At 44.5% G+C, this 27,976-nt stretch overlaps 1 protein-coding gene across 1 annotated transcript in view; it reads left to right on the forward strand.

Annotated features, from left to right (window-relative positions):
• The window catches only part of AIG1 (androgen induced 1), a 587,426-nt gene that overhangs the window by 514,213 nt on the left and 45,237 nt on the right, over positions 1-27,976 (forward strand). Inside the window, exon 5 of the mRNA XM_069725904.1 lies at positions 15,927-16,090. Within this exon, the coding sequence (XP_069582005.1) occupies positions 15,927-16,090 (164 nt within the window). The remainder of the gene's footprint in view (positions 1-15,926; positions 16,091-27,976) is intronic.

Genomic DNA, 27,976 nt, shown 5'->3' on the forward strand with positions numbered 1-27,976 from the left:
CCAGTTCTTACATCTTTGCCCAGCTGAGGTGCGACAGTTCGTGATGGACAGAGAGCCCTAAAACGTAACTAAAGCAGCGCAGATTGCAGATGCCTAAATCGGAATTACGGAAGCCAGTCACTGCCAGCTGGAGAGGGGGTAAGCCTGCAACCAACGCCAGTACCCCTGCAAGCCAACTCACCAAAGGCCCTGTCCCCTTTGCCAACAGCATCAGACCTACCATCGACAGTCGCAAGTGTTTTTCCTGCAAGCAGACTGTTCACATCAGCACCCTGTGTCCTGAGAAGCAGAGGAACCCCCCAGCCAAGGCCCCAGGGCCTAATACAGCAGTTCTTTTGGTGGGTGGGGCGGTTGGGAGGATGTGTGACAACGTGCAACACGTCACCATGGGGGGCCATGTTGCTACAGGCCTCAACGACACAGGGGCTGAACAAACCCTCATCCGCCCCGAACTGGCGGCCCCTGAAGAGATAATTCTGAGGAAAACCCTGACTGTCACTGGGACTGGGGGCATCAGCTGTCCCTTGCCAATGGCTCGGGTGTATGCAGATTGGGGTTCGGGGAGCGAGGTGAAGGAAGTGGGGCTGTCTGATAACTTGCCCACTGATGTTTTATTGGGACTGATTTGGGGAGGATGGTTGCATATTAAGTCCCTGACTCCCCTCCCCCATTGAATGCTGATTATAGCAATGGGAAATTGCATGTGTTACCTGACAATGCTTTACCGGTTAATGATGTACCTGATAATCATTGTTTTGAAAATGTACTGAAAATGCCAAGGGTAATACTGATGATGCGGATGATGAAAATATGCATGTTTTACCTGATAACCATTTGTTTCCTAGGAATGATGTGTTCAAAGGTGTAGGAGTGCTCAGCCACATCACTCTGCAGTGTGTGATGGCCGAGGAACCCCTAGGAACAAGCGATTGTGCTAAGGGAAATGGGGAGGTGCATGGGAACCGTGAGGAAGGTGATGCCATGCAACTGACCAGTGTCACAGAGGAAGGTAACTGCCCCATAAGTAGCACTGCTCCTGAAATGTTGGGGGTAGATGGGGAAGTAGTAGCCATAGCAGCGCCGGCTGATGGGTCTGTGGAAATCCCCGAGGGAGACATCCTATGTAGCTGCTGTCACCCGCAGTCAGAGTGCATGGAATACAGATAACGTTCTGCCTCCTGGACCCTCCTCAGGAGTGACTGAACCAGAGATGGACCCAGAGCAGGTCTCAGAGGGTTCCCGTGGGGAAGGGACCCTGACGTCGCTTCTGGCTGCCCCTAGCCAGGATTTCCAGGCCGCTCTGCACTCAGATGCGAGCCTGGAGAATTTGAGACTCCTTGCCGAGACGCCCACCTCCGTGACTGATAAGGAGAGGGTGTTCTGGGAACGAGGGAGGTTGTATCGGGGGACAGTAAAAAGGAGTGGTTGAGGGAAAGACAGCTGGTCTCTCCTTCGAGTTCCTGTACGGCAGGCGAGTCCGGGGACCCCTTGGGTTGGTGAGGGAATCCTGGGAAGAGGAGCCAAACCCTTCTGAAGTGTCCGTAGTGGAGTATGTCATGCTCTTCCATGACAAGATGCAGACTTCGACGCAGTTGGTGCATGACAACATAACGCAGGCTCAGGCTGACCAGAAGCACTGGTACAACCAAAACCCCCAGGAGAGGACTTACCACGTGGGTCAAAAGGTGTGGGTGCTGGTCCTCATACCAAAGGATAAACTTAAGGCAGCATGGGAAGGCCGGTATGTCATCCACTAACAGCTCAACCTGTTCACCTATGTGGTCACACTTGACCTCGCTCGGGGTAGGCGAAAGGCCTTTCATGTCAACATGATGAAGGCTCATCACGAACGTGAAGCCTGCTTCCTACCAGTCAGCAGCCTGCCCAAAGACGGGGAGGAAGACCCCTCCTGGACATGCTGGCACAAGCCAAGGCCAGTGGGTCCATCGAGGACGTGGAGGTAAGAGCCTTGTTAACCAAACACCAGTCGCAGTTGCGGACCACACTGGAACCCTTCCGCGTCGTGTTCTCCAACCGACCTGGAAGGACTGTGTTAGTGGTCCACCAAGTGGACACCGGGACTCATGCCCCACCACGGCGAAGTGACGATTGCCGGACCTCGGACGGGGTGCAGCAGGTTATGCGCCAGGAGATCGATGAGATGTTACAGCTGGGGGTGCTTCAATGGTCCAAAAGCGCGTGGACCTCACCTGTAGTTCTCGCACCAAAGAAGGAACGGACCACCTGGTTTTGCGTGGGCTACTGGGGGCTCAGCACCATCACAGCCTCCGACGTGCACCCATTGCCGTGCACCGAGGAGCTGCTTGAGAGGTTAGCTGGTGCCAAATATCTGACCATAATGGATCTGAGGCGAGGATACTCGCAGATTCCCCTGAGCTCCAAGGCGCAGGAGAAGTCCACCTTTATCACACTCTTCGGACTGTACGAGTCCACAGTCATGCCCTTCGGCATGAAGAATGCCCCTGCCACTTTCCAGCGGATGGTCAATCACCTTGCTGCAGGGACTGGAAAAGTGCACGGTGGCATACTTGGATGACATTGCCATCTTCAGTTCCTCCTGGGACGAACACCTGCAGCATCTTGAGGAGGTGCTTAGGCAAATTCACCGAGCCGGTCTGACCATCAAGCCGGGAAAGTGCCAGATGGGCATGAGTGAGGTCCATTACCTGCTGCACCAGGTAGGCGGGGGCTCCATAAAGCCAGAGCCTGGGAAAGTGGACGCGATCATGTCCTGGCCCACCCCCAGGACCAAGAAGCATGTGATGTCCTTCTGGGCACTGCAGGGTACTATAGGTACTATCGGCGCTTCGTACAGCACTATAGTAGTCTGGAAAAACCCTTGACGGACCACACCAGGTAGAAGCTACCCCACATAGTCAACTAGACTGACGGCTGTGAGGGGGCCTTCCAGGCGTTGAAAACAGCACTGTGCAACGCCATTGTGTTGAAAGCAGTCAAAAGCAGTCGACTGTTCTTGGTGCAGACCAACACCAGCGAGTTTGGCCTCGGTGCTGTGCTCAGCCAGGTGGACTCGGGGAACCACGAGCACCCCGTTGTTATGATCTAGTGGTTTAGGAGCAACATGGAACGAGCTCTGAAGGAAGTGGTATCTGTACTGACCGCAGTCCCTAAGCTCAACACAACACTAGAAGTAGCCATGGGATGCTCCTAACTCTCCCTAGGCACCTCGTCACAGCCTAAGAGCTAACTACCCCTAAAGGTAGAAGCAGGAAAACTATCTTGCCTCAGAGAAAATCCCCAAAGGATAGATTAGTCCCCCACAAATAATGACTGTGAGTGGAGAGGGAAAAGACATAATAATAATAATCTTTATTTTTATATAGCGCTAACATATTCCGCAGCGCTTTACACACATTTTAATTGCTGTCCCCATTGGGGCTCACAATCTAAATTCCCTGTCAGTATGTCTTTGGAATGTGGGAGGAAACCGGAGTACCCGGAGGAAACCCACGCAAACACGGAGAGAACATACAAACTCTTTGCAGATGTTGTCCTTAGTGGGGCTTGAACCCAGGACTCCAGCGCTGCAAGGCTGCTGTGCTAACCACTGCGCCACCGTGCTGCCCATGACATACACAGAATGAAACCAGGATGAGCACAGGAGGCCAGTCTAGCTAGATAGATAGGACAGGATGGAATACTGTGCGGTCAGTATAAAGCACTACAAAAATCCACGCAGAGATTACAAAAATCTCCACACCTGACTAAAGGTGTGGAGGGTAAATCTGCTTCCCAGAGCTTCCAGCAACACAGAGTTAATTCATACTGATAAGCTGGACAAACATAGAAAGCACAGAACGGATAAGTCCACAATCTGTGGACAGAAAAGAGCAAGCAAGAACTTAGCTTTGCTGAACTGGTCAGGATAACAAGGAAATCCAAAGAGATGTGAATCCAACCAAGAACCATTTACAAGTGGCACTGGCTGAAGGAAAGAGCCAGGCATAAATAGCCGAACAGAAAAGACAATCAGTAGAAGCAGCTGCTGACAGCTAAATCCAAGGAGCAGCCATACCACTTGAAACCACAAGAGGGAGACCAAGAGCAGAACTCACAAAAGTGCCACTTACAACCACCGAAGGGAGCCCAAGAGCGGAATTCACAACAGTACCCCCCCCCTTGAGGAGGGGTCACCGAACCCTCACCAGAGCCCCCAGGCCGATCAGGACGAGCCAAGTGAAAAGCACGAACCAAATCGGTGGCATGGACATCGGAGGCAACAACCCAAGAATTATCCTCCTGGCCATAAACCTTCCACTTGACAAGATACTGAAGCCTCCACCTCGAAAAGCGAGAATCCAAAATCTTCTCAACCTCATATTCCAACTCTTCCTCAACCAACACCGGGGCAGGAGGGTCAACCGAGGGAACAACGGGCACCACATATCTCCGCAACAAAGATCTATGGAAAACATTATGAATGGCAAAAGAGGCTGGAAGAGCCAAACAAAAAGACACCGGATTAATAATTTCAGAAATTTTATAAGGACCAATAAACCGAGGCTTAAACTTAGGAGAAGAAACCTTCATAGGAACATGACGAGAAGACAACCAAACCAAATCCCCCACACAAAGCCGGGGGCCAACACACCAACGGCGGTTAGCAAAACGTTGAGCCCTTCCCTGAGACAACGTCAAATTGTCCACCACATGAGTCCAAATCTGCTGCAGCCTGTCCACCACGGAATCAACACCAGGACAATCAGAAGGCTCAACCTGCCCAGAAGAAAAACGAGGATGAAAACCAAAATTACAAAAGAAAGGTGAAACCAAAGTAGCCGAACTAGCCCGATTATTAAGGGCAAACTCGGCCAACGGCAAGAAAGACACCCAATCATCCTGATCAGCAGACACAAAGCATCTCAAATAGGTCTCCAAGGTCTGATTAGTTCGCTCAGTTTGGCCATTAGTCTGAGGATGAAACGCCGAAGAAAAAGACAAATCAATGCCCATCCTAGCACAAAAGGCCCGCCAAAACCTAGAGACAAACTGAGAACCTCTGTCAGACACAATATTCTCCGGAATGCCATGCAAATGAACCACATGCTGAAAAAACAATGGAACCAGATCTGAGGAGGAAGGCAACTTAGGCAAAGGTACCAGATGGACCATTTTAGAGAACCGGTCACAAACAACCCAGATAACAGACATCTTCTGGGAAACAGGAAGATCCGAAATAAAATCCATGGAAATATGCGTCCAGGGCCTCTCAGGGACCGGTAAAGGCAAAAGCAACCCACTAGCGCGGGAACAGCAAGGCTTGGCTCGGGCGCAAGTCCCACAGGACTGCACAGAAGCACGGACATCGCGCGACAAGGAAGGCCACCAAAAGGACCTAGCAACCAAATCTCTGGTACCAAAAATCCCAGGATTACCAGCCAACACTGAACAATGAACCTCAGAAATCACCTTACTTGTCCATCCATTAGGAACAAACAGCTTCCCCACAGGACAGCGGTCAGGCCTATCAGCCTGAAATTCCTGAAGCACCCGCCGCAAATCAGGGGAGATGGCAGAAAGAATCACCCCTTCCTCAAGAATGCCAACCGGCTCAAGGACTCCAGGAGAATCAGGCGAAAAACTCCTAGAGAGGGCATCAGCCTTAACATTCTTAGATCCCGGAAGATACGAGACCACAAAATCAAAACGGGAGAAAAACGGACCATCGAGCCTGTCTAGGATTCAGCCGCTTGGCTGACTTGAGGTAAATCAGATTCTTATGATCAGTCAGGACCACAACGCGGTGCTTAGCTCCCTCAAGCCAATGTCGCCACTTCTCAAACACCCACTTCATAGCCAACAACTCCCGATTGCCGACATCATAATTGCATTCCGCAGGCGAAAACTTTCTGGAAAAAAAAGCACACGGTTTCATCAAAGAACCATCAGATTCCCTCTGAGACAAAACGGCCCCTGCCCCAATCTCAGAAGCGTCGACCTCAACCTGAAAAGGAAGAGAAACATCCGGCTGACGCAACACAGGGGCAGAAGTAAATCGGCGTTTAAGCTCCTGAAAGGCCTCAACAGCCGCAGAGGACCAATTCGTCACATCAGCGCCTTTCTTTGTCAAATCAGTAAGGGGCTTAACCACACTGGAAAAGTTGGCAATGAAACGGCGATAGAAATTAGCAAAGCCCAAAAATTTTTGAAGGCCCTTCACAGATGTGGGTTGAATCCAGTCATGAATAGCTTGGACCTTAACAGGATCCATTTCTATAGACGAGGGAGAAAAAATAAAACCCCTAAAAGAGACCTTCTGAACTCCGAATAGGCACTTAGACCCTTTCACAAACAAAGCATTATCACGAAGGATCTGGAACACCATCCTGACCTGCTTCACATGAGACTCCCAATCATCGGAAAAAATCAAAATATCATCCAAATATACAACCATGAATTTATCAAGATAATTGCGGAAAATATCATGCATGAAGGACTGGAACACAGATGGAGCATTAGAGAGCCCAAATGGCATCACAAGGTATTCAAAATGGCCTTCGGGCATATTAAATGCAGTTTTCCATTCGTCACCCTGTTTAATACGAACAAGATTATATGCCCCTCGGAGGTCAATCTTAGTAAACCAACTAGCCCCCTTAATCTGAGCAAACAAATCAGTAAGCAAAGGCAAGGGGTATTGGAATTTGACCGTGATCTTATTAAGAAGACGATAATCTATACAGGGTCTCAAGGAGCCATCCTTCTTAGCAACAAAAAAGAAACCCACTCCCAAAGGTGACGAAGATGGCCGAATATGCCCTTTCTCCAAAGATTCCTTAACATAGCTCCGCATGGCGGCATGCTCTGGCACAGACAGATTGAAAAGTCGGCCTTTAGGGAACTTACAACCTGGAATCAAGTTAATAGCACAATCACAGTCCCTATGTGGAGGAAGGGAACTGGACTTGGGCTCATCAAATACATCCTGGAAATCAGGGACCTCAGAAGAGGGGGAAGAGGAAATTGACATCAAAGGAACGTCACTATGTACCCCTTGACAACCCCAACTAGTCACAGACATAGTTTTCCAATCCAGCACCGAATTATGTTCCTGTAACCATGGAAAACCCAGTACAACAACATCATGCAGGTTATGCAACACCAGAAAACGGCAATTTTCCTGATGTGCAGGAGCCATGTACATGGTCATCTGCGTCCAGTACTGAGGTTTATCCTTGGCCAATGGAGTAGCATCAATGTCCCTCAAAGGAATAGGGCTCTGTAAAGGCTGCAAGGAAAAACCACAGCGCCTGGCGAATTCTAAGTACATTAGGTTCAGGGCAGCGCCTGAATCCACAAATGCCATGACAGAAAAGGACGACAATGAGCAAATCAGGGTCACAGATAAAAGAAATTTAGGCTGTACAGTACTAATGGTAACAGACCTAGCGACCCTCCTAGTACGTTTAGGGCAATCAGAAATAACATGAGCAGAATCACCACAGTAAAAACACAGCCTATTCTGACGTCTGAATTCCTGCCGTCCTGTTTTAGTCAAAATCCTATCACATTGCATAGATTCAGGACTCTGCTCAGAGGACACTGCCATATGGTGCACAGCTTTGCGCTCGCGCAAACGCCGATCAAACTGAATGGCTAGAGACATAGACTCGCTCAAACCAGTAGGCGTAGGGAAGCCCACCATAACATCTTTAAGGGCTTCAGAAAGACCCTTTCTGAAAATAGCAGCCAGAGCATCCTCATTCCATTTAGTAAGCACAGAACATTTCCTAAATTTCTGGCAGTATAATTCTGCCGCTTCCTGACCTTGACACAAGGCCAACAGGGTTTTTTCTGCATGATCCACAGAGTTAGGTTCATCATACAATAATCCGAGTGCTTGAAAAAATGCATCTACATTCAGCAATGCCGGATCCCCTGATTCAAGGGAGAATGCCCAGTCCTGAGGGTCACCACGCAGCAAGGATATGATGATTTTTACTTGCTGAATGGGATCGCCAGAAGAACGGGGTTTCAAAGCAAAAAACAATTTGCAGTTATTTTTAATGTTCAAAAACTTGGATCTGTCTCCAAAAAACAAATCAGGAGTAGGAATTTTAGGCTCCAAAGCCGGAGTCTGGACAACATAATCTTGGATACTCTGTACTCTTGCAGCAAGTTGATCCACACGAGAAAACAAACCCTGAACATCCATGCCAGAGCACAAATCCTGCACCACCCAAAGGTCAAGAGGAAAAAAAAAAGACAAAAAGAGAGCACAGAAAAAAAAAAGGCTCAGAATTTTTTCCTTCTCTTTGAGATGCATTTAATTCATTTATGGCCCCTTGTACTGTTATGATCTGGTGGTTTAGGAGCAACATGGAACGAGCTCTGAAGGAAGTGGTATCTGTACTGACCGCAGTCCCTAAGCTCAACACAACACTAGAAGTAGCTGTGGGATGCTCCTAACTCTCCCTACGCACCTTGTCACAGCCTAAGAGCTAACTACCCCTAAAGATAGAAGCAGGAAAACTATCTTGCCTCAGAGAAAATCCCCAAAGGATAGATTAGCCCCCCACAAATAATGACTGTGAGTGGAGAGGGAAAAGACATACACAGAATGAAACCAGGATGAGCACAGGAGGCCAGTCTAGCTAGATAGATAGGACAGGATGGAATACTGTGCGGTCAGTATAAAACACTACAAAAATCCACGCAGAGATTACAAAAATCTCCACACCTGACTAAAGGTGTGGAGGGTAAATCTGCTTCCCAGAGCTTCCAGCAACACAGAGTTAATTCATACTGATAAGCTGGACAAACATAGAAAGCACAGAACGGATAAGTCCACAATCTGTGGACAGAAAAGAGCAAGCAAGAACTTAGCTTTGCTGAACTGGTCAGGATAACAGGGAAATCCAAAGAGATGTAAATCCAACCAGGAACCATTTACAAGTGGCACTGGCTGAAGGAAAGAGCCAGGCATAAATAGCCGAGCAGAAAAGACAATCAGTAGAAGCAGCTGCTAACAGCTAAATCCAAGGAGCAGCCATACCACTTGAAGCCACAAGAGGGAGCCCAAGAGCAGAACTCACAAAAGTGCCACTTACAACCACCGGAGGGAGCCCAAGAGCGGAATTCACAACACCCCGTGTTGTACATGAGCCAGAAACTTCTGCCAAGGGAAGTGGCCTACTTCACCATCGAGAAGGAGTGCCTGGCCATAGTCTGGGCACTGCAATGGTTGCAGCCCTTCTTGTACGGTCGCACCTTCACTGTGGTGACAGACCATAACCATCTGCGCTGGCTGCAAGCCATGTGTGGAACCAGCAGAAGGTTTCTACACTGGAGCCTTGCCCTTAAGCAGTATGGCTTTACCACCGAACACAAAATGGGCAGGAAGCATGGCAATACAGATGGGTTGTCCTGCCAGGGTGAACCTGCTGAGGTGCGCATGGAGGAGTACCGAAAGGTTCTGCCTCCGTAGCGCAGTCCAAAAGGGGAGGTGTCACCATAATGTAAAAATGTCATAACGTGAGATTAGTTCTAGAAAGTACAATGTCAGAGACACATACTCTGCAGCTTCGACCCCCTTTTCTCCCCCCTCTGCATTCGCTCATACAACAAACAAAGCCCTATGGCAGATATAATGTGCAACTTGATACCAATGTGTGAGCAGTTTATGGCTTTTAAACTGCAGATGACAAATCTCATGAAGCCACTTGTCCCCCTCCCCTTTCCCAAGGAATGCCTTTGTCTTGTGACTCAAAAAGCGTAAATAGTAGAGAAAGAGTGCATATCATTACTCAGCCCACTCAGTGATGTCACAACTAGAGGGCATACCTTTACTGCTGCTGAGTTGTGAGGAAGAGAGTTGGTCCAGGAAGCGAGCTAACAGCTCGGCAAAGCTGTGCTCATGCGTCTGGATATATGAAAGCCCTTTCTCCTCCATAGCACATGGCCAGTCACAACCTGAAATGATCTGAACGCTATGTAAGTGTTTTTCAATTTTAATCCCTTTTTATTTGTAATCTGTAATGTACACATGATTTTGTCTTCTTTATAATATATTTTGTACTTTATAAACACTGCCTACCTTTTTTTTCGGAGTAAAATACAAAATTTACTAGCATGTCTTTCTCTGCTCTATAAATGAACTGTCACTTCCTCTGAAGTGAATTATGCTACTGATTTGAGTTGGCTCCGGACCCGTTAACCCTTGTGGAATTGGAGCTGGTGGCAGCATACTTTATTATGTGTGATTGGGAATCTTTGTAGCAACGGCGGTGTTGATAATTATTGTTCCTGCCTGAGTGGGAGTAGTTATATTGCTCTCGCTGCAACGTGCCCAATAGCCAGTACATAGCAGGCAGCCTTTCTGGCAACTAATTACCGTAGGTGCAGTACCTGATTTGACCTGAGGGTAAAGGGGGCGCCAGAGAGCTGCAAGTTCCAAACCGGAACTGGAAAGCGGGATATAGATAAATCCCCTTCAGGAGGAACCAGGGGCAGCTAAACATCTCCGGTTCGTGACAAATTGGTGTGAGTAGTGGGGACGATAAAGGTATCCTCCCAGGGATCCCTGACATATTGTTGGGATCCATGACATATTGTTGGCAGCATGGTGTGAACCGTGACATATGGTGACATAAACCAAATTTAAATTTTTCAAAAGCAGTGACACTATAAATATTTGATATTAACAAAATTATGTTGAACCACTGAATAAAGTGTAATTTTTTTTGCTCAAGATGAGAAGCAAAGGCAGTTATTTTTGATGATTTTTAAAGATTGACAGTCATCTTGTGTTTCTTCCATTTTCTAATAATTGTACCAAAAGTTGTTGCCTTCTCACCAAGCTGCTTGCCTATTGTCCTGTAGCCCTTCCCAGCCTTGTGCAGGTCTACAATTTTGTCCCTGGTATCCTTAAACAGCTCTTTGGTCTTGGCCATGGTGGAGAGATTGATGTGTGATTTATTGAATGCGTGAACAGGTGTCTTTTATACAGGTAACACGTTAAAACAGGTGCAATTAATATAGGTAATGAGTGCAGAGAAGGAGAGCTTCTTAAAGAAAAAAACTAGCAGATCTGTGAGAGCCAGAATTCTTGCTGGTTGGTAGGTGATCAAATACTTATTTCAGGCATTAAAATGGAATTTAATTATGTAAAAATCACACAATGTGATCTTCTGCTTTTTTTTTAGATTCTGTCTCTCGCAATTGAAGTGTACCTATAATAAAAATTACAGACTTCTCCATTCTTTGTAGGTGGGAAAACTTGCATAATTGGCAGTGTATCAAATACTTATTTCCCCCACTGTATAAGGCCGGCTTCACACTTGCGAGTTTTACGGACGTAAGAGCGCAGAAACTACGTCCGTAAAACTCGCAAAAAATACGGCACAATTATTCTCTATGCCCCTGCTCCTATCTGCCGTATTTTACTGATCAGTATTATACGGCTTTCTACGGCCATAGAAAATCGCAGCATGCTGCGTTTGTCACCGTATTGCGCAAATAAAACGTCAATGAAAGTCTATGGAAGCCCCAAAAATACGGATTACACACGGACCAGCAGTGTGACTTGCGAGAAATACGCAGCGGTGTTAGCGAGAAAAGCCGGTAATTCATTGCGGTGTACAGTAAAATCACACTGACAGCTTACAGTAGAATAGGTAGAATAAATGTCTACACATAGAATAGGTATATATATATACAGTGGGGCAAAAAAGTATTTAGTCAGTCAGCAATAGTGCAAGTTCCACCACTTAGAAAGATGAGAGGCATCTGTAATTTACATCATAGGTAGACCTCAACTATGGGAGACAAACTGAGAAAAAAAAATCCAGAAAATCACATTGTCTGTTTTTTTAACATTTTATTTGCATATTATGGTGGAAAATAAGTATTTGGTCAGAAACAAAATTTCATCTCAATACTTTGTAATATATCCTTTGTTGGCAATGACAGAGGTCAAACGTTTTCTATAAGTCTTCACAAGGTTGCCGCACACTGTTGTTGGTATGTTGGCCCATTCCTCCATGCAGATCTCCTCTAGAGCAGTGATGTTTTTGGCTTTTCGCTTGGCAACACGGACTTTCAACTCCCTCCAAAGGTTTTCTATAGGGTTGAGATCTGGAGACTGGCTAGGCCACTCCAGGACCTTGAAATGCTTCTTACGAAGCCACTCCTTCGTTGCCCTGGCGGTGTGCTTTGGATCATTGTCATGTTGAAAGACCCAGCCACGTTTCATGTTCAATGCCCTTGCTGATGGAAGGAGGTTTGCACTCAAAATCTCACGATACATGGCCCCATTCATTCTTTCATGTACCCGGATCAGTCGTCCTGGCCCCTTTGCAGAGAAACAGCCCCAAAGCATGATGTTTCCACCACCATGCTTTACAGTAGGTATGGTGTTTGATGGATGCAACTCAGTATTCTTTTTCCTCCAAACACGACAAGTTGTGTTTCTACCAAACAGTTCCAGTTTGGTTTCATCAGACCATAGGACATTCTCTCAAAACTCCTCTGGATCATCCAAATGCTCTCTAGCAAACTTCAGACGGGCCCGGACGTGTACTGGCTTAAGCAGTGGGACACGTCTGGCACTGCAGGATCTGAGTCCATGGTGGCGTAGTGTGTTACTTATGGTAGGCCTTGTTACATTGGTCCCAGCTCTCTGCAGTTCATTCACTAGGTCCCCCCGCGTGGTTCTGGGATTTTTGCTCACCGTTCTTGTGATCATTCTGACCCCATGGGGTGGGATTTTGCGTGGAGCCCCAGATCGAGGGAGATTATCAGTGGTCTTGTATGTCTTCCATTTTCTAATTATTGCTCCCACTGTTGATTTCTTCACTCCAAGCTGGTTGGCTATTGCAGATTCAGTCTTCCCAGCCTGGTGCAGGGATACAATTTTGTTTCTGGTGTCCTTTGACAGCTCTTTGGTCTTCACCATAGTGGAGTTTGGAGTCAGACTGTTTGAGGGTGTGCACAGGTGTCTTTTTATACTGATAACAAGTTTAAACAGGTGCCATTACTACAGGTAATGAGTGGAGGAAAGAGGAGACTCTTAAAGAAGAAGTTACAGGTCTGTGAGAGCCAGAAATCTTGATTGTTTGTTTCTGACCAAATACTTATTTTCCACCATAATATGCAAAAAAATGATAAAAAAAACAGACAAAGTGATTTTCTGGATTTTTTTTTCTCAGTTTGTCTCCCATAGTTGAGGTCTACCTATGATGTAAATTACAGACGCCTCTCATCTTTTTAAGTGGTGGAACTTGCACTATTGCTGACTGACTAAATACTTTTTTGCCTCACTGTATATATGTCAGTGAGACACATATATGTATATATATTAATATTTCTTCCAGCGCTAGACAGCTTTAAAGCCAGTAATTCAATTACCGGCTTTTGCTTTCTCCTTCCTAAAACCCGACATGATATGAGACCTTGTTTACATACAGTAAACCATCTCATATCCCCATTTTTTTTTGCATATTCCACACTACTAATGTCAGTAGTGTGTCTATGCAAAATTTGGCCGTTCTAGCTAGTAAAATAAGGGGTTAAATGGTGGAAAAAATTGGCGTGGGCTCCCGCACAATTTTCTCCGCCAGAGTAGTAAAGCCAGTGACTGAGGGCAGATATTAATAGCCTGGAGAGGGTCCATGGTTATTGGCCCCCCCCCCCCTGGCTAAAAACACCTGCCCCCAGCCACCCCAGAAAAGGCACATCTGGAAGATGCGCCTATTCTGGCACTTGGCCACTCTCTTCCCATTCCCGTGTAGCAGTGGGATATGGGGTAATGAAGGGTTAATGTCACCTTGCTATTGTAAGGTGACATTAAGCCAGATTAATAATGGAGAGGCGTCAATTATGACACCTATCCATTATTAATCCAATACTAGTAAAGGGTTAAAAAAAAACACACACACATTATTAAAAATTAATTTATTGAAAAAATCACAAAGGCTGTTGTATTAATTTATTCTACTCTCAATCCACTCACTGAAGACCCTCGATCTGTAAATAAAAAAAAAAAGTAAACCAACAATATACTTACCTTCCGAGGATCTGGCACGTCCAACGATGTAGATCCATCTGAAGGGGTTAAAATATTTTGCAGACACGAGCTCCGCTAATGCAGGATGCTCATTTCTGCAAAACCCCGGCGAATGAAGCTAAATATAGGTCAATGATCTATATTTAGCTTCATTTGCGGTGAGGCGCCCTCTGCTGGCTGTTCCTAGATCGCGGGAACTTTCCTAGAAAGCTCCCAGGCTCGAGTTCATATGAGGGCGCCCTCTGCTGGTTGTCCTCATATGAACTCGAGCAAGGGAGCTTTCTAGGAAAGTTCCCACGATCTAGGAACAGCCAGCAGAGGGCGCCTCACCGCAAATGAAGCTAAATATAGATCATTGACCTATATTTAGCTTCATTCGCTGGGGTTTTGCAGAAATGAGCATCCTGCATTAGCGGAGCTCGTGTCTGCAAAATATTTTAACCCCTTCAGATGGATCTACATCGTTGGACATGCCAGATCCTCGGAAGGTAAGTATATTGTTGGTTTATTTTTTTTTTTTATTTACAGATCGAGGGTCTTCAGTGAGTGGATTGAGAGTAGAATAAATTAATACAACAGCCTTTGTGATTTTTTCAATAAATTAATTTTTAATAATGTGTGTGTGTTTTTTTTTAACCCTTTACTAGTATTGGATTAATAATGGATAGGTGTCATAATTGACGCCTCTCCATTATTAATTTGGCTTAATGTCACCTTACAATAGCAAGGTGACATTAACCCTTCATTACCCCATATCCCACTGCTACACGGGAATGGGAAGAGAGTGGCCAAGTGCCAGAATAGGCGCATCTTCCAGATGTGCCTTTTCTGGGGTGGCTGGGGGAAGGTGTTTTTAGCCAGGGGGGGGGGCCAATAACCATGGACCCTCTCCAGGCTATTAATATCTGCCCCCAGTCACTGGCTTTACTACTCTGGCGGAGAAAATTGTGCGGGAGCCCACGCCAATTTTTTCCGCCATTTAACCCCTTATTTTACTAGCTAGAACGGCAAAATTTTGAATATACACACTACTGACATTAGTAGTGTGGAATATGCAAAAAAAATGGTGATATGAGATGGTTTACTGTATGTAAACCAGGTCTCATATCATGTCGGGTTTTAGGAAGGAGAAAGCAAAAGCCGGCAATTGAATTACCGGCTTTCTGCTATCTCGCGCTGTATGAAGTAATAATATATATACATATATGTGTCTACTGACATATATACATATATATATAGAGACAGTATATATGTTTTTTTTTTTTTTAACACATGGATCCCTTGTATAGCCGTATGTCGGTTTTGCAAGCCTGCGATAAAAACACGCATTACGGCTGCCATACGGATTACATACGGAGGATGCCATGCGCAAAAAACGGTGACTCACCCTGCTTACAGAGGAGCTACGGACCACTATTTTGGGGACTTTTCAGCGTATTACGGCCGTAATATACGGACCGTATTGTTTTATGCTGTGTGTGACGCCGGCCTAAGAAGTCTGGTGTTTTAATCAGCATACAGTACAGTCTATGTAGACAAGACATGCTTGTATAAATGCCCAGAGAGGATTCTTTGATCCATCTGCCTCAGCTGGCCTTGTGCATTTGTCACATCTGGTCTGAAATGCCTTCTCTATTAAATAAATATTACTTTTCCTACCTAGATACTGCATAGAATGGTGTAGTTAACGTGTCCCTCGATTTCTTACCCAGCACTGGCTTAACACATTAACATTCTCCAGATTCCCAACATTTGTTAGTTTTATTAGTCGCTTTCACTGTACTTTAAATCTAGGAAGTGCCGGAGATGTATTTTCTGGAATTAAGATATGGTGGAAATTCAACAAGTAACTCCATTGTTTCCTTCTGCTTTCTTTCAGGGTGTGCTGGGTTCATCATGTGACAGGAGTATGGGTGTACCCTCTTCTGGAATACATCAGTCCTCTAGCCAAAATAGTCTTCTTCCTTCTAGTTACTGCTATCGTTAACATTTACTATGTTCTGGGTGAAAAGCTAAACAGTTACATTTGGGACTTGGATAAATGTAAGTTTTGTAGCAAATCTAATCAATAATTCTGTGCAATGAAAACATCGTTAAAAACAATGTAAAGTAAAATCAAGTAGAATCAGTTGGATTTTTTGTTTCTGTCAATACTGACCCGCTGTGATATATTCATCATATAGTTTTCAGTTTCTAGTACATTTAGCAGACTAGGCAAAGTGAACCATAGCGCATGATGGAAGGGAATCATTAAAGAGGTTGTCTACTACTTTATCATTGATGACTGTGAGGAACTAGCCTTGTTCTAAAGACTATTGGACCAATGAACGTAGAACGGAATCCACGATTCTAAGGGATGTGGACTTTTCCAGCACAAAGCAAAAGTTTCATCAAACCTATTGTTGCATTTTATTGGAGATTTGATTGTTGTGTTTTATTAGAGATTTGCTTGCTCGTCAGTTTAAGTGCACTAATTTCACCTGGAAAGTGCAGCCTCTGGAATCAATGTTTTCATTCAATAACAGTAAGCAGAGAAAGACATGCAGGCTGCATCTTATGTATACGTAAGATAAAGGTAAATGGTAAAAGCAATAATTCCATAAAGGTACCGTCACACTCAGCAACTTTGCAATGAGAACGTCAGCGATCCGTGACATTGCAGCGTCCTGGATAGCGATCTCGTTGTGTTTGACACGCAGCAGCGATCTTGATCCCGCTGTGCCATCGCTGGACGGAGCTAGAAGTCCAGAACTTTATTTCGTCGTCAGGTCGGCGTGTATCGTCATGTTTGACATCAAAAGCAACGATGCCTGCAATGTTTTACATGGAGCTAACAACCAGCGAGAACGATAAGTGAGTCGCCGTTACATCACAGGATCGATCCTGCATCGTTCTGGAGTTGCTGTGTTTGATGTCTCTACAGCGACCTAAACAGCGACGCTGCAGTGATTGGCTCGTTGTCTATATCACTGCAGCGTCGCTGAGTGTGACGGTACCTTTACTCTTGATAGTGTCTCAAAGGCCTCAATTGAGCCATTGTTTCACATGATACTGTACGTTGACTCTTGTTATATGTTAATTTGTAAATGCATGCTGATTATATATTGCTTTATGGTACCGTCACACATAGCGACGCTGCAGCGATACCGACAACGATCCGGATCGCTGCAGCATCGCTGTTTGGTCGCTGGAGAGCTGTCACACAGACAGCTCTCCAGCGACCAACGATCCCGAGGTCCCCGGTAACCAGGGTAAACATCGGGTAACTAAGCGCAGGGCCGCGCTTATTAACCCGATGTTTACCCTGGTTACCATCCTAAAAAGTAAAAAAAAACAAACACTACATACTTACCTACCGCTGTCTGTCCTCGGCGCTCTGCTTCTCTGGTCTGGCTGTGAGCGCCGGGCAGCCAGAAAGCAGAGCGGTGACGTCACCGCTCTGCTTTCCGGCTGACCGACGCTCACAGCCAGAGCAGGAGGAAAGCAGAGCACAGCGCTGGAGGACAGACGGCTATAGGTAAGTATGTAGTGTTTGTTTTTTTACTTTTAGGATGGTAACCAGGGTAAACATCGGGTTACTAAGCGCGGCCCTGCGCTTAGTTACCCGATGTTTACCCTGGTTACCAGCAAAGACATCGCTGAATCGGTGTCACACACGCCGATTCAGCGATGTCTACGGGGAGTCCAGCGACGAAATAAAGTTCTGGACTTTCTTCCCCGACCAGCGATCTCCCAGCAGGGGCCTGATCGCTGCTGCCTGTCACACTGGACGATATCGCTAGCGAGGACGCTGCAACGTCACGGATCGCTAGCGATATCGTCTAGTGTGACAGTACCTTTAGCCCACTGCAGTTTACTTAGCTACTAAACTTAAGATAAATATGACAATAATTTGAACAATGAAGGATCACCTCTCCCCACCTTCCTCCAATCCAGTTGAAGAATATCCTGAATGGGAGCTCTGGATGTAAAATGTCTCTGGCTCCCTCTGCAAAGTGAACCTTTTCAGGAACAGCCCAAGGAACCATGGCTCTATCTGGTGGGCTGCTCCTCTGCCCATCACTGAACCCATAAAGATGTTTGGAGAAACCCGGTTGGGACTATACTATATGTGGTTGCCGGCTGGAGCTTCAAACATGTGCTATGGTCGTGATATCTAATGTCTGGATGTGAGGAACTATCTTATGGATTGTTGTTGCTGGCTGGAGCTCGATATATGTGCTACAGTCATGATATCTATCATCTGGATGTGATGAATTATCTTAAGGACTGTTGTTGCCAGCTGGAGTGGGAGACATGTGCTACGGTCGCGGTATGGAGCATGGACTATGACTACAGACTATACTGACGGAATATACAAAAGCTGTGGGACAACCAAAAGTTGGGAATCAGTGGGTATTGCCTGTTATGGGGGCAGTGGAACTATCGGCCCCAGAATGGGATCTTGTGGTCTGGTGACATTGCATTGTGAACATCTACCCAGAATTGCTATAAGACCATGGATGTAAGGAATAAAAAATAGTTTCATTGTTAACCTGCAGGTGATTATTACAACCTTCAACCTCAAATCTTCATAATGACCTATCCTTAGGATAGTTTGTCAATGTCTGTTCGGCCATGGTTTGACATTCGGCACCCCCACCAATCAGCTCCCCTCTGTGTCGGCAGCCACAGGCAGGGAATGCTCAATGCAGAGCTGCTCTGTCTTCTGAGATACTGGCCACGGCTGTGTACTGCACATCCATCTCCTAGGCAAATCAATAGTAGTCAGATGTGCAGTACCCTGTGGCAGCCGCTATCAGAAGACGGAGCAGCTCCACTATTCAAAACAGCTGATCGACGGGGTGCCGGGTGCCGGACCCCAACCAATCAGCATTGATGACCTATTCTAAGGATAGATCATCAATGATAAAGTAGTGGACCACCCTAGAACGCGTACCTGGGGCCTCGCAGGCCTACTAGGTTAATTGATTTCTGTTTTCTGCAAGATTACTTTAGTTAGAATTCTGAAACTGTAGGTATTCCTCAGGTATATAGTTGTTAGTAATTTCCAGTTGTTCATATATTTTTTTGTTACAGGCACTTCGGTATAACAACTCCTTTTTGGGAATACCCCATATTCACATACCTGGGGCCTTTTAGGCCTGTATTAGGTTTACATGTGATTACAAGAGATGTTTTCTGTAAAAAATTTTCAAATTATATTGTAGATGAGGTAGTTTTGTGTACTAACTTAGAAGGAAAACGTATCGCTTCAGTAAGATAAAAAAAATGGAAAAATATAACAAAAGAGGAACTGTATGCTTATATTGCCTTTATAGTGAAACTCATCCAGAATTCCATGCCAACAGGAAGGACAAGAGATGTCTATTCTTGACGGAACTTTGCTATGTACTTTTAATGCCTACCATGATGGAGCAAACCAACACAAAATGCTTGACAAGGCAAACTACGGAAGCTATGATCCAATGTGGTATACATTTTCAGGAACATCCAGAGCCAAGAGAGAAAAAAATAAAGCGTTGTAATATTTGTCCAGGAAAGGAAATCTGAGCGTATCTGTACGCTCCTTAGCTGGGGTTACCAGGAGGTCAGATCCATTATGGATCCCCTCCTGGCGGACCCCAGTGCCGCTAGTGGGAATGCATCCTTACTTTGCAATTTCAAATAAACTTTGAAAGGTATTTTTATTTGAGTTATTCCATGTTATTTGCACACAGGCCTAAAAGGCCCCAGGTACGTGAAAGTGTAGATTTCTATGGTTGCGCATTCTAGGGTTAACTAATAAAATGTTGTGGCATACTTCCCATCTCCCTTGTGTTTGAATCAGTTTCTATCTATAAAAGCTGAATTTAAACTGCTTAGTGGCTAATGGTGGTGACAACTCTGGTGATATACATTAGTAAGGGGGTTTATTTACATCCCTAGTGATATAGGACAAACAACGAGTTAATGTGACATCACTGGTGGTTGATGGCATGGTTTATCAAGGTTCCAAAGTCTGGTATCACCTAAAAGTTACGGTATATTGTAGTGCTCCCAAGGCAATAAACATACACTGTGCACGACATGACATGTACATAGTTTAACAACCCCGAGATATGCCATCACACCCCCTGAGGTACACATAGAATCAAGAGATGTAAAAAAAAGTAAGTCTTAACATTCTAGGACATTTAGAGATCTGTACAGTGTTTAATCATAGACTGGCATGCCTCTAATGAATCATGGCAGGATTAAATGAGGAAACACAATAACGCAAATAGAGAGGTTGCATTAATTTAAGCTAGGTCTTTATTATTATAGAGCACTGGAAGCAATTAATAAATGAGCAATTGTAGGAGCAGTAGCGTGCCATGTAAAAATAGCAAACAGCTATCCGTGAATCAAACAATACTGGCTGCCAAATGGAAGGTAAGCTCCTGTCTGAGTCTGGCCCTTTGAGTTATTGTAGTTTATCAAGTTCTTTATACTATTTAGCTGGTTCTTATTATTGGATTACTTAATGAAGCACTTTTTTTTATTAAATGTGTATATGTGTATGTAGTGCAGTGTGAGTGTATTAATATGCTAACCCCATCGCCATCTTCTCCGGAATTCATTTGTTTCAGAAAATCAAGTATTTCTCCCAGAAAATTATTGCAATTACATATGTTTGGTTATTCACGTTTATTCATTTGTGTTTGGAACAACACAAAAAAAAAGGTTAATTGGACATAGTTTCACACAAGACCTCCAAAAGGGCCGGACAAAATTGTTGGGATCTTTCTAAAATTGTGAGTAAACAACTTTGTTTCTAGTATGTGATGCTCGTTTAAACTCACCTGTTGCAAGTAACAGGTGTGGTCAATATGAAACCAGATAAAAAGAGAAGTTTACTCTATCTTGGAGAACAGAAAGAGGATAAAAAACTGTCTAAGGACTTGAGAACCAAAATTATTGAAAAATATCAACAATCTCAAGGTTACAAGTCCATCTCCAGAGATATTCATGTTCATTTGTCTACAGCGCGCAAGATAATCGAGAAGTTTGCAACACATGACACTGTAGCTGATCTCTCAGGACATGGACAGGAGAGAAAAATTAAAGAAAGGTTGCAACACAGGATAGTCCAGATCAGGGGTGTCAAACTGCATTCCTCGAACCCCTGAGGAGCTGGCAGAAGCTGTTAAATCCACGTCCACCTCTAAATGTCCTGGGTCGGATGGGTTCACTCCCTTATTCTATAAATCCCTTCTATCTGACTTGCTTCCCCAAATGGTCCTCACCTTTAATGCGATTTCTGAGGAGAATAGTTTTACCCCCCAGTCTCTAGAGGCTCATATTTCTGTTCTGCCAAAGCCTAATAAAGATCCCCTGCTGGCCGGGAGTTATAGGCCAATCTCCCTGATCAACGTCGATGTAAAATTATTTGCTAAGGTATTGGCTGACAGATTGTCAGGACTTCTCCCATCTATTATCGACCTTGATCAGGTGGGCTTTGCCAAGGGCCGGGAGGCGCGGGACAGGATTATCAGGTCTCTTCTCCTTTTTGAGAGGACCAAGATGCAAAAGTCCCCTCTTTGTCTTCTGTCGATTGACGCGGAAAAGGCCTTTGATAGAGTCCATTGGGACTTTCTACGGGAAACCCTGACCCACATTGGCTTACAATCCAATTTTATGTCATTATATTCAAAACCCTCAGCTCGTGTTAGAGTCAATGGATCTTTGTCCGATCGTTTTTATATTCAGAACGGTACTAGACCAGGCTGCCCGTTGTCGCCCCTATTATATGTTTTAGTTATTGAGCATTTGGCTAAGGCTATCCGAGTTAATGACAGTATCTCAGGGATTCAGGTTGGAAACTCTAACCATAAAATGGCGGTATTTGCCGACGACATCCTCCTCTTCGTCTCTAACCCAGTCGTCTCTTTTCCAGTGCTTATGAAGGAGTTCGAATCCTTCGGGGATTTAAGTAACTTCAAGATTAATTACTCCAAAACTGAGGTCCTAAACATTTCTCTATCTTCTTCCGTGGTGGCTTCCTTGAAGCGGACCTTCCCCTTCAGATGGCAACAGGATCAGATTTCATATCTCGGGGTGAATCTCACCTCGGATCCTCTTCAATTATTTTCTTTGAACCATCAGGTCATTTTGAACAAGGTGGGATCCCTTCTGGAGTCTTACGGCCCATTGAGGCTGTCGTGGCTCGGTAGGATTCAGGTTGTTAAGATGGATATCCTGCCGAGATTTCTTTATATCTTTCAGGCGATTCCCATTTGGCCACATAAATCGTTTTTTATTAAAATACAGTCCTTGATTTCCCGTTTTATCTGGAAGGGGAAAACACCGAGGGTGAGTTACAAGGTTTTATCTAGGCCACACCAGTTTGGTGGGGTGGGTCTACCCAACCTCTGAAGCTATTGCAGGGCGGCCATATTAGTTCGCCTCTTGGACTGGAAATATAAAATTAAATTTAAAAAATGGGTAGAGTTGGAACAAGAATGGTCCGATTTGCCTCTTCATTATCTTCAGTGGATCCCAAAGCAATATGCTCTTCAACGGGGGAGATTTTCTTTCCTAACCTCAGAGGCTATGAGGGCATGGCACTGCAGTGGTGTGAAGGGGTATGCTCCTTCTGGGGCCAGCCTTCTTACACCTATTTTTTGCAACCCAGCATTTCCTCCGGGCATTCACAGGAAAGCCTTCATGGGTTGGAAATACGAGGATGACATACGGGTTGGTGATATGTTACAGCGTGGCGAGATTCCCACCCTCTGTTCCCTCCAAACCCAATCTCCCTCCACTAAACTTCTTTGGTGGGAGTACATGCAGGTCCGGTCCTTCCTGGCCTCTTTGAATTTGCCAAGGGGTTCGCACTGTAGACTCTCTCCTTTGGAACTGTTGTTTGCCGGTGGAGACGCCCCGAGCAGGGGAATCTCTTCCCTCTACTCAATTCTTTCAACACCTGACTCTGACACAAGGCTCTATTTCCAGTCTGCTTGGGAGAAGGATTTGGGGCGGACTTTGTCAGATGAGGAATGGGAGCGTTGCTTCCTGATGAACCATAAACTCCCGAGTTCCAGTGAGGCCTCGGAGAAGGGGTATAAACTGCAATATAGGTGGTACCTCACTCCTGACAGGTTACACAAATTTTCTCCCTCAATTTCAAACTGCTGCTGGAGGTGTGGAAATGGCATTGGCTCCCTTTTGCATATCTGGTGGGGCTGCCCCTTGATTAGAACATTCTGGGACCAAGTGTTCCGAAATTATGGTTTGATCACAGGCAAGCACATCACCGGTACTCCGGAGATAGCATTGCTCTCCATGATTCCCGGTTCGGTGGGATCCCAAAAAAAGGACATCCTTAAGTTTTGCCTAGCGGCTGCTAGGGATGGACCCGGTTCCCCCCGATGTTGTGGAGTGGTTTTCAGAATTTGAAACCATCTTTAGGTTGGAGGAAATTGATGCAGACCTTTCACAGACAAGGGTCTCCTTTTTAGGTATCTGGACTGAATGGATTTTATTTAAAGATTCTGCTCGTTTCCCTGACCTGTTTACCTGATACGCCTGTCTATTCTACAGTTGATTACTAAGCTATTTTTCTTTTCTTTTCGTATTCTCATTTTATATTTCTTTTCTTGAGCCCCAACTACTTGGGCTCCCCCCTCTATTTCCTCCTCTTTCTATCTCCCCCCTGGGTGAGCTGTTCTCCTTCCACCAGTTAGGTGTGATAGGTCTGTACCATGATTTACCAGTTACTTTTATAATTATAATGATACTATTTGCGTGCATGTCTTGCTCTTGGGGACATGGGCGAACTGATTTTAGGTATGCTTTCTTTTATTTACGGTTTTGAAAGTCCTCGCCTGTTGCGGGGGCAAGGAGTTATTGCTTATAAGTTAAAGTTACCATAGTCATTCTAGAGGGTTTATTCCCTCTAATTTTTCTTTTTCCTTTTTTTTTCTTCTTTTCTCTCTTTTATGTAAGATTTATGCAAGGTTTGTGAGGGAGTGTTTTTTGTGTTACTCTTCTCGAATTGTATATTATAAGAAAAAGTACTTTGCTCATTGTCGTAGTTTTTAACTACTGTTTTTCTTGTAAAATTCTCTTCTCTTTAACAAAAATATATTTACACGAAACTGCATTCCTCGAGGGCTGCAAACAGGTCATGTTTTCAGGATTTCCTTGTACTGCACAGGTGATAATTTAATCACCTACACAAATAATGAGTTGGTGATTAAATTATCACCTGTGCAGTACAAGGAAGTCCTGAAAACATGACCTGTTTGCAGCCCTCGAGGAATGCAGTTTGACACCCCTGGTCCAGATGGTGAATAAGCAGTACCAATCAAGATCCAAAGAAATTCAAGCTGTCCTGCAGGTTCAAGATGCATCAGTGTCAAGGCAAACTATCCATCGACATTTGAATGAAATGAACACTATGGCAGAAGACTTAAGAGGACCCCACGATTGACACAGAGACAGAAAATAGCTAGACTGCAGTTTGCCAAAACGTATGCCAGTAAGTAAGAATTCTTCTCGGAAAGCATCTTATGGACAGATAAGACCAAGAAAGAGCTTTTTAGTAAATCACATCATCATTCTACTGTTTACAAAAAATGAATTGAGGCCTACAAAGAAAAGAATATAGTACCTACAGTCTACTATGGTGGAGGTTCAAAGTTGTTTGGGGTTTGTTTTCCTGCCTCTGGCATTTGGTGCCTTGACTGTGGGCAATGCACCATGAAATCTGAAGATTACCAAAGGATCTGGGGTCGTAATGTAATGTACAGTGTCAGAAAGCTGGGTTTTAATCCTAGGTCAGGGGTCTTCCAGCAGGACCATGACCCCAAACATACGTCAAGAAGCATCCAATAATGGATGGAAACAAAGCGCTGAAGAGTTCTGAAGTGGCCAGCAATGAGCTCAGACCTAAATCCCATTGAACACATGTGGGAACATCTTAAAATTGCTGTTGGGAGAAGACACCCTTCAAATATGAGACACCTGGAGCAATTTACAAAACAAGGGTGGTCCAAAATTCCAGTTGAGAGGTGTAGGAAGTTTGTTGATGGTTATAGGAAGCGATTGATTGAAGTTATTTATTCCAAAGGGTGTGCAACTAAATATTAAGTTGAGGGTGCCAACAATATTGTCTGGCCAATTTTTTGAGGTTTTGTGTGACATTATGTCCAATTTGCCTTTTTTTCCTCTGTTTTTTTGTGCTGATCCAATACACTCAAAGGAAATAAACGCGTATAGCAAAACATATGTAATTGCAATAATTTTCTGGGAGAAATACTTATTTTTCTGGAACAATTTCAAGGGTGTCAATACTTTCTGCCATGACTGTAAATATTCATACATTTAATAAAAAAAATTCATAGTAGTGCTTCTTTAATTAAAAGGTATGTCTTATTATACTCTAACATGACATAAAGTGAAATATGTTGCTTTGGACATTTACTCAATTTTCCTTTGGATTCATTTTGATATAAAGTAGTGTTCACCTATGATTTAACAACCTCACTATTCTCTCTATGATCATGTAGAGTTCTTGATAAGTGGTCTGCCCAATCCGTATAAAGAGCTTAGGGAGTTTGTACTGGTGTACAGTGGGGCAAAAAAGTATTTAGTCAGTCAGCAATAGTGCAAGTTCCACCACTTAAAAAGATGAGAGGCGTCTGTAATTTACATCATAGGTAGACCTCAACTATGGGAGACAACCTGAGAAAAAAAAATCCAGAAAATCACATTGTCTGTTTTTTTAAAAAATGTTTTGCATATTATGGTGGAAAATAAGTATTTGGTCAGAAACAAACAATCAAGATTTCTGGCTCTCACAGACCTGTAACTTCTTCTTTAAGAGTCTCCTCTTTCCTCCACTCATTACCTGTAGTAATGGCACCTGTTTAAACTTGTTATCAGTATAAAAAGACACCTGTGCACACCCTCAAACAGTCTGACTCCAAACTCCACTATGGTGAAGACCAAAGAGCTGTCAAAGGACACCAGAAACAAAATTGTAGCCCTGCACCAGGCTGGGAAGACTGAATCTGCAATAGCCAACCAGCTTGGAGTGAAGAAATCAACAGTGGGAGCAATAATTAGAAAATGTAAGACAAACAAGACCACTGATAATCTCCCTCGATCTGGGGCTCCACGCAAAATCCCACCCCGTGGGGTCAGAATGATCACAAGAACGGTGAGCAAAAATCCCAGAAACACGCGGGGGGACCTAGTGAATGAACTGCAGAGAGCTGGGACCAATGTAACAAGGCCTACCATAAGTAACACACTACGCCACCATGGACTCAGATCCTGCAGTGCCAGACGTGTCCCACTGCTTAAGCCAGTACATGTCCGGGCCCGTCTGAAGTTTGCTAGAGAGCATTTGGATGATCCAGAGGAGTTTTAGGAGAATGTCCTATGGTCTGATGAAACCAAACTGGAACTGTTTGGTAGAAACACAACTTGTCGTGTTTGGAGGAAAAAGAATACTGAGTTGCATCCATCAAACACCATACCTACTGTAAAGCATGGTGGTGGAAACATCATGCTTTGGGCTGTTTCTCTGCAAAGGGGCCAGGACGACTGATCCGGGTACATGAAAGAATGAATGGGGCCATGTATCGTGAGATTTTGAGTGCAAACCTCCTTCCATCAGCAAGGGCATTGAACATGAAACGTGGCTGGGTCTTTCAACATGACAATGATCCAAAGCACACCGCCAGGGCAACGAAGGAGTGGCTTCGTAAGAAGCATTTCAAGGTCCTGGAGTGGCCTAGCCAGTCTCCAGATCTCAACCCTATAGAAAACCTTTGGAGGGAGTTGAAAGTCCGTGTTGCCAAGCGAAAAGCCAAAAACATCACTGCTCTAGAGGAGATCTGCATGGAGGAATGGGCCAACATACCAACAACAGTGTGTGGCAACCTTGTGAAGACTTACAGAAAACGTTTGACCTCTGTCATTGCCAACAAAGGATATATTACAAAGTATTGAGATGAAATTTTGTTTCTGACCAAATACTTATTTTCCACCATAATAAGCAAATAAAATGTTAAAAAAACAGACAATGTGATTTTCTGGATTTTTTTTTCTCAGTTTGTCTCCCATAGTTGAGGTCTACCTATGATGTAAATTACAGACGCCTCTCATCTTTTTAAGTGGTGGAACTTGCACTATTGCTGACTGACTAAATACTTTTTTGCCCCACTGTATTTTGCCCAGTTTTAGGCACGGTCAGATTAGGTATAGTGCATGGTATGCTAGGTCAGCTGTCAGTCAGTGCTGGGGCATAGATACAACCGCAGCTCACTATCTACTGAGCAGTGACTGAAACTGCGCTGGCCATCCTTCTATGACTGAAAGCCCGATTTTGTCAGTTGGAGTAAAGTTCATTTCCTTCCAGCAGCAGGGCTCCCTGTGCGACTGCCTCATGGCATCAGAAATCTATTAAGCTGTAGATTAACCCCATATCTGCAGGTTAATAGCATTTTTACGTGACATTTATGCTTTAAGGATTTTGCTCAGAGAATTTGGGAATTCACCTGCAAAGTTATTTGGAAAGATGCTTGCATATTGCTTGCCAATTAAAAACATACACTATTGTTGTTTTACTGTATCAATATCAATATAGTGAAAGGCATTTTCTTATATCAAATCGTAGAGCACTCTATAACATAAACTATATGAGGTTGCACAGCGCTAAATTCCTGGGCCACAATAGTTACTTCCAGACACTATTAAATAGACCTGTGTTGACCTGAAATAAAGATTTCACAACAGATTAATATATAATGGGGTGATGAGCAGGATCTTTTTGTTGTAGTTATTAGCTTCATATGCTGAATTAAATTTGCAGACATGGGGTATTATGCCTTTGCGGAAAACCTGTTTAAAGAATGTAGCCATTCCCAGAAGAAATAACTAAATGATTTTACCAGA

This window comes from Ranitomeya imitator, chromosome 5, assembly GCF_032444005.1.
Source record: "Ranitomeya imitator isolate aRanImi1 chromosome 5, aRanImi1.pri, whole genome shotgun sequence".
Lineage (NCBI taxonomy): Eukaryota > Metazoa > Chordata > Amphibia > Anura > Dendrobatidae > Ranitomeya > Ranitomeya imitator.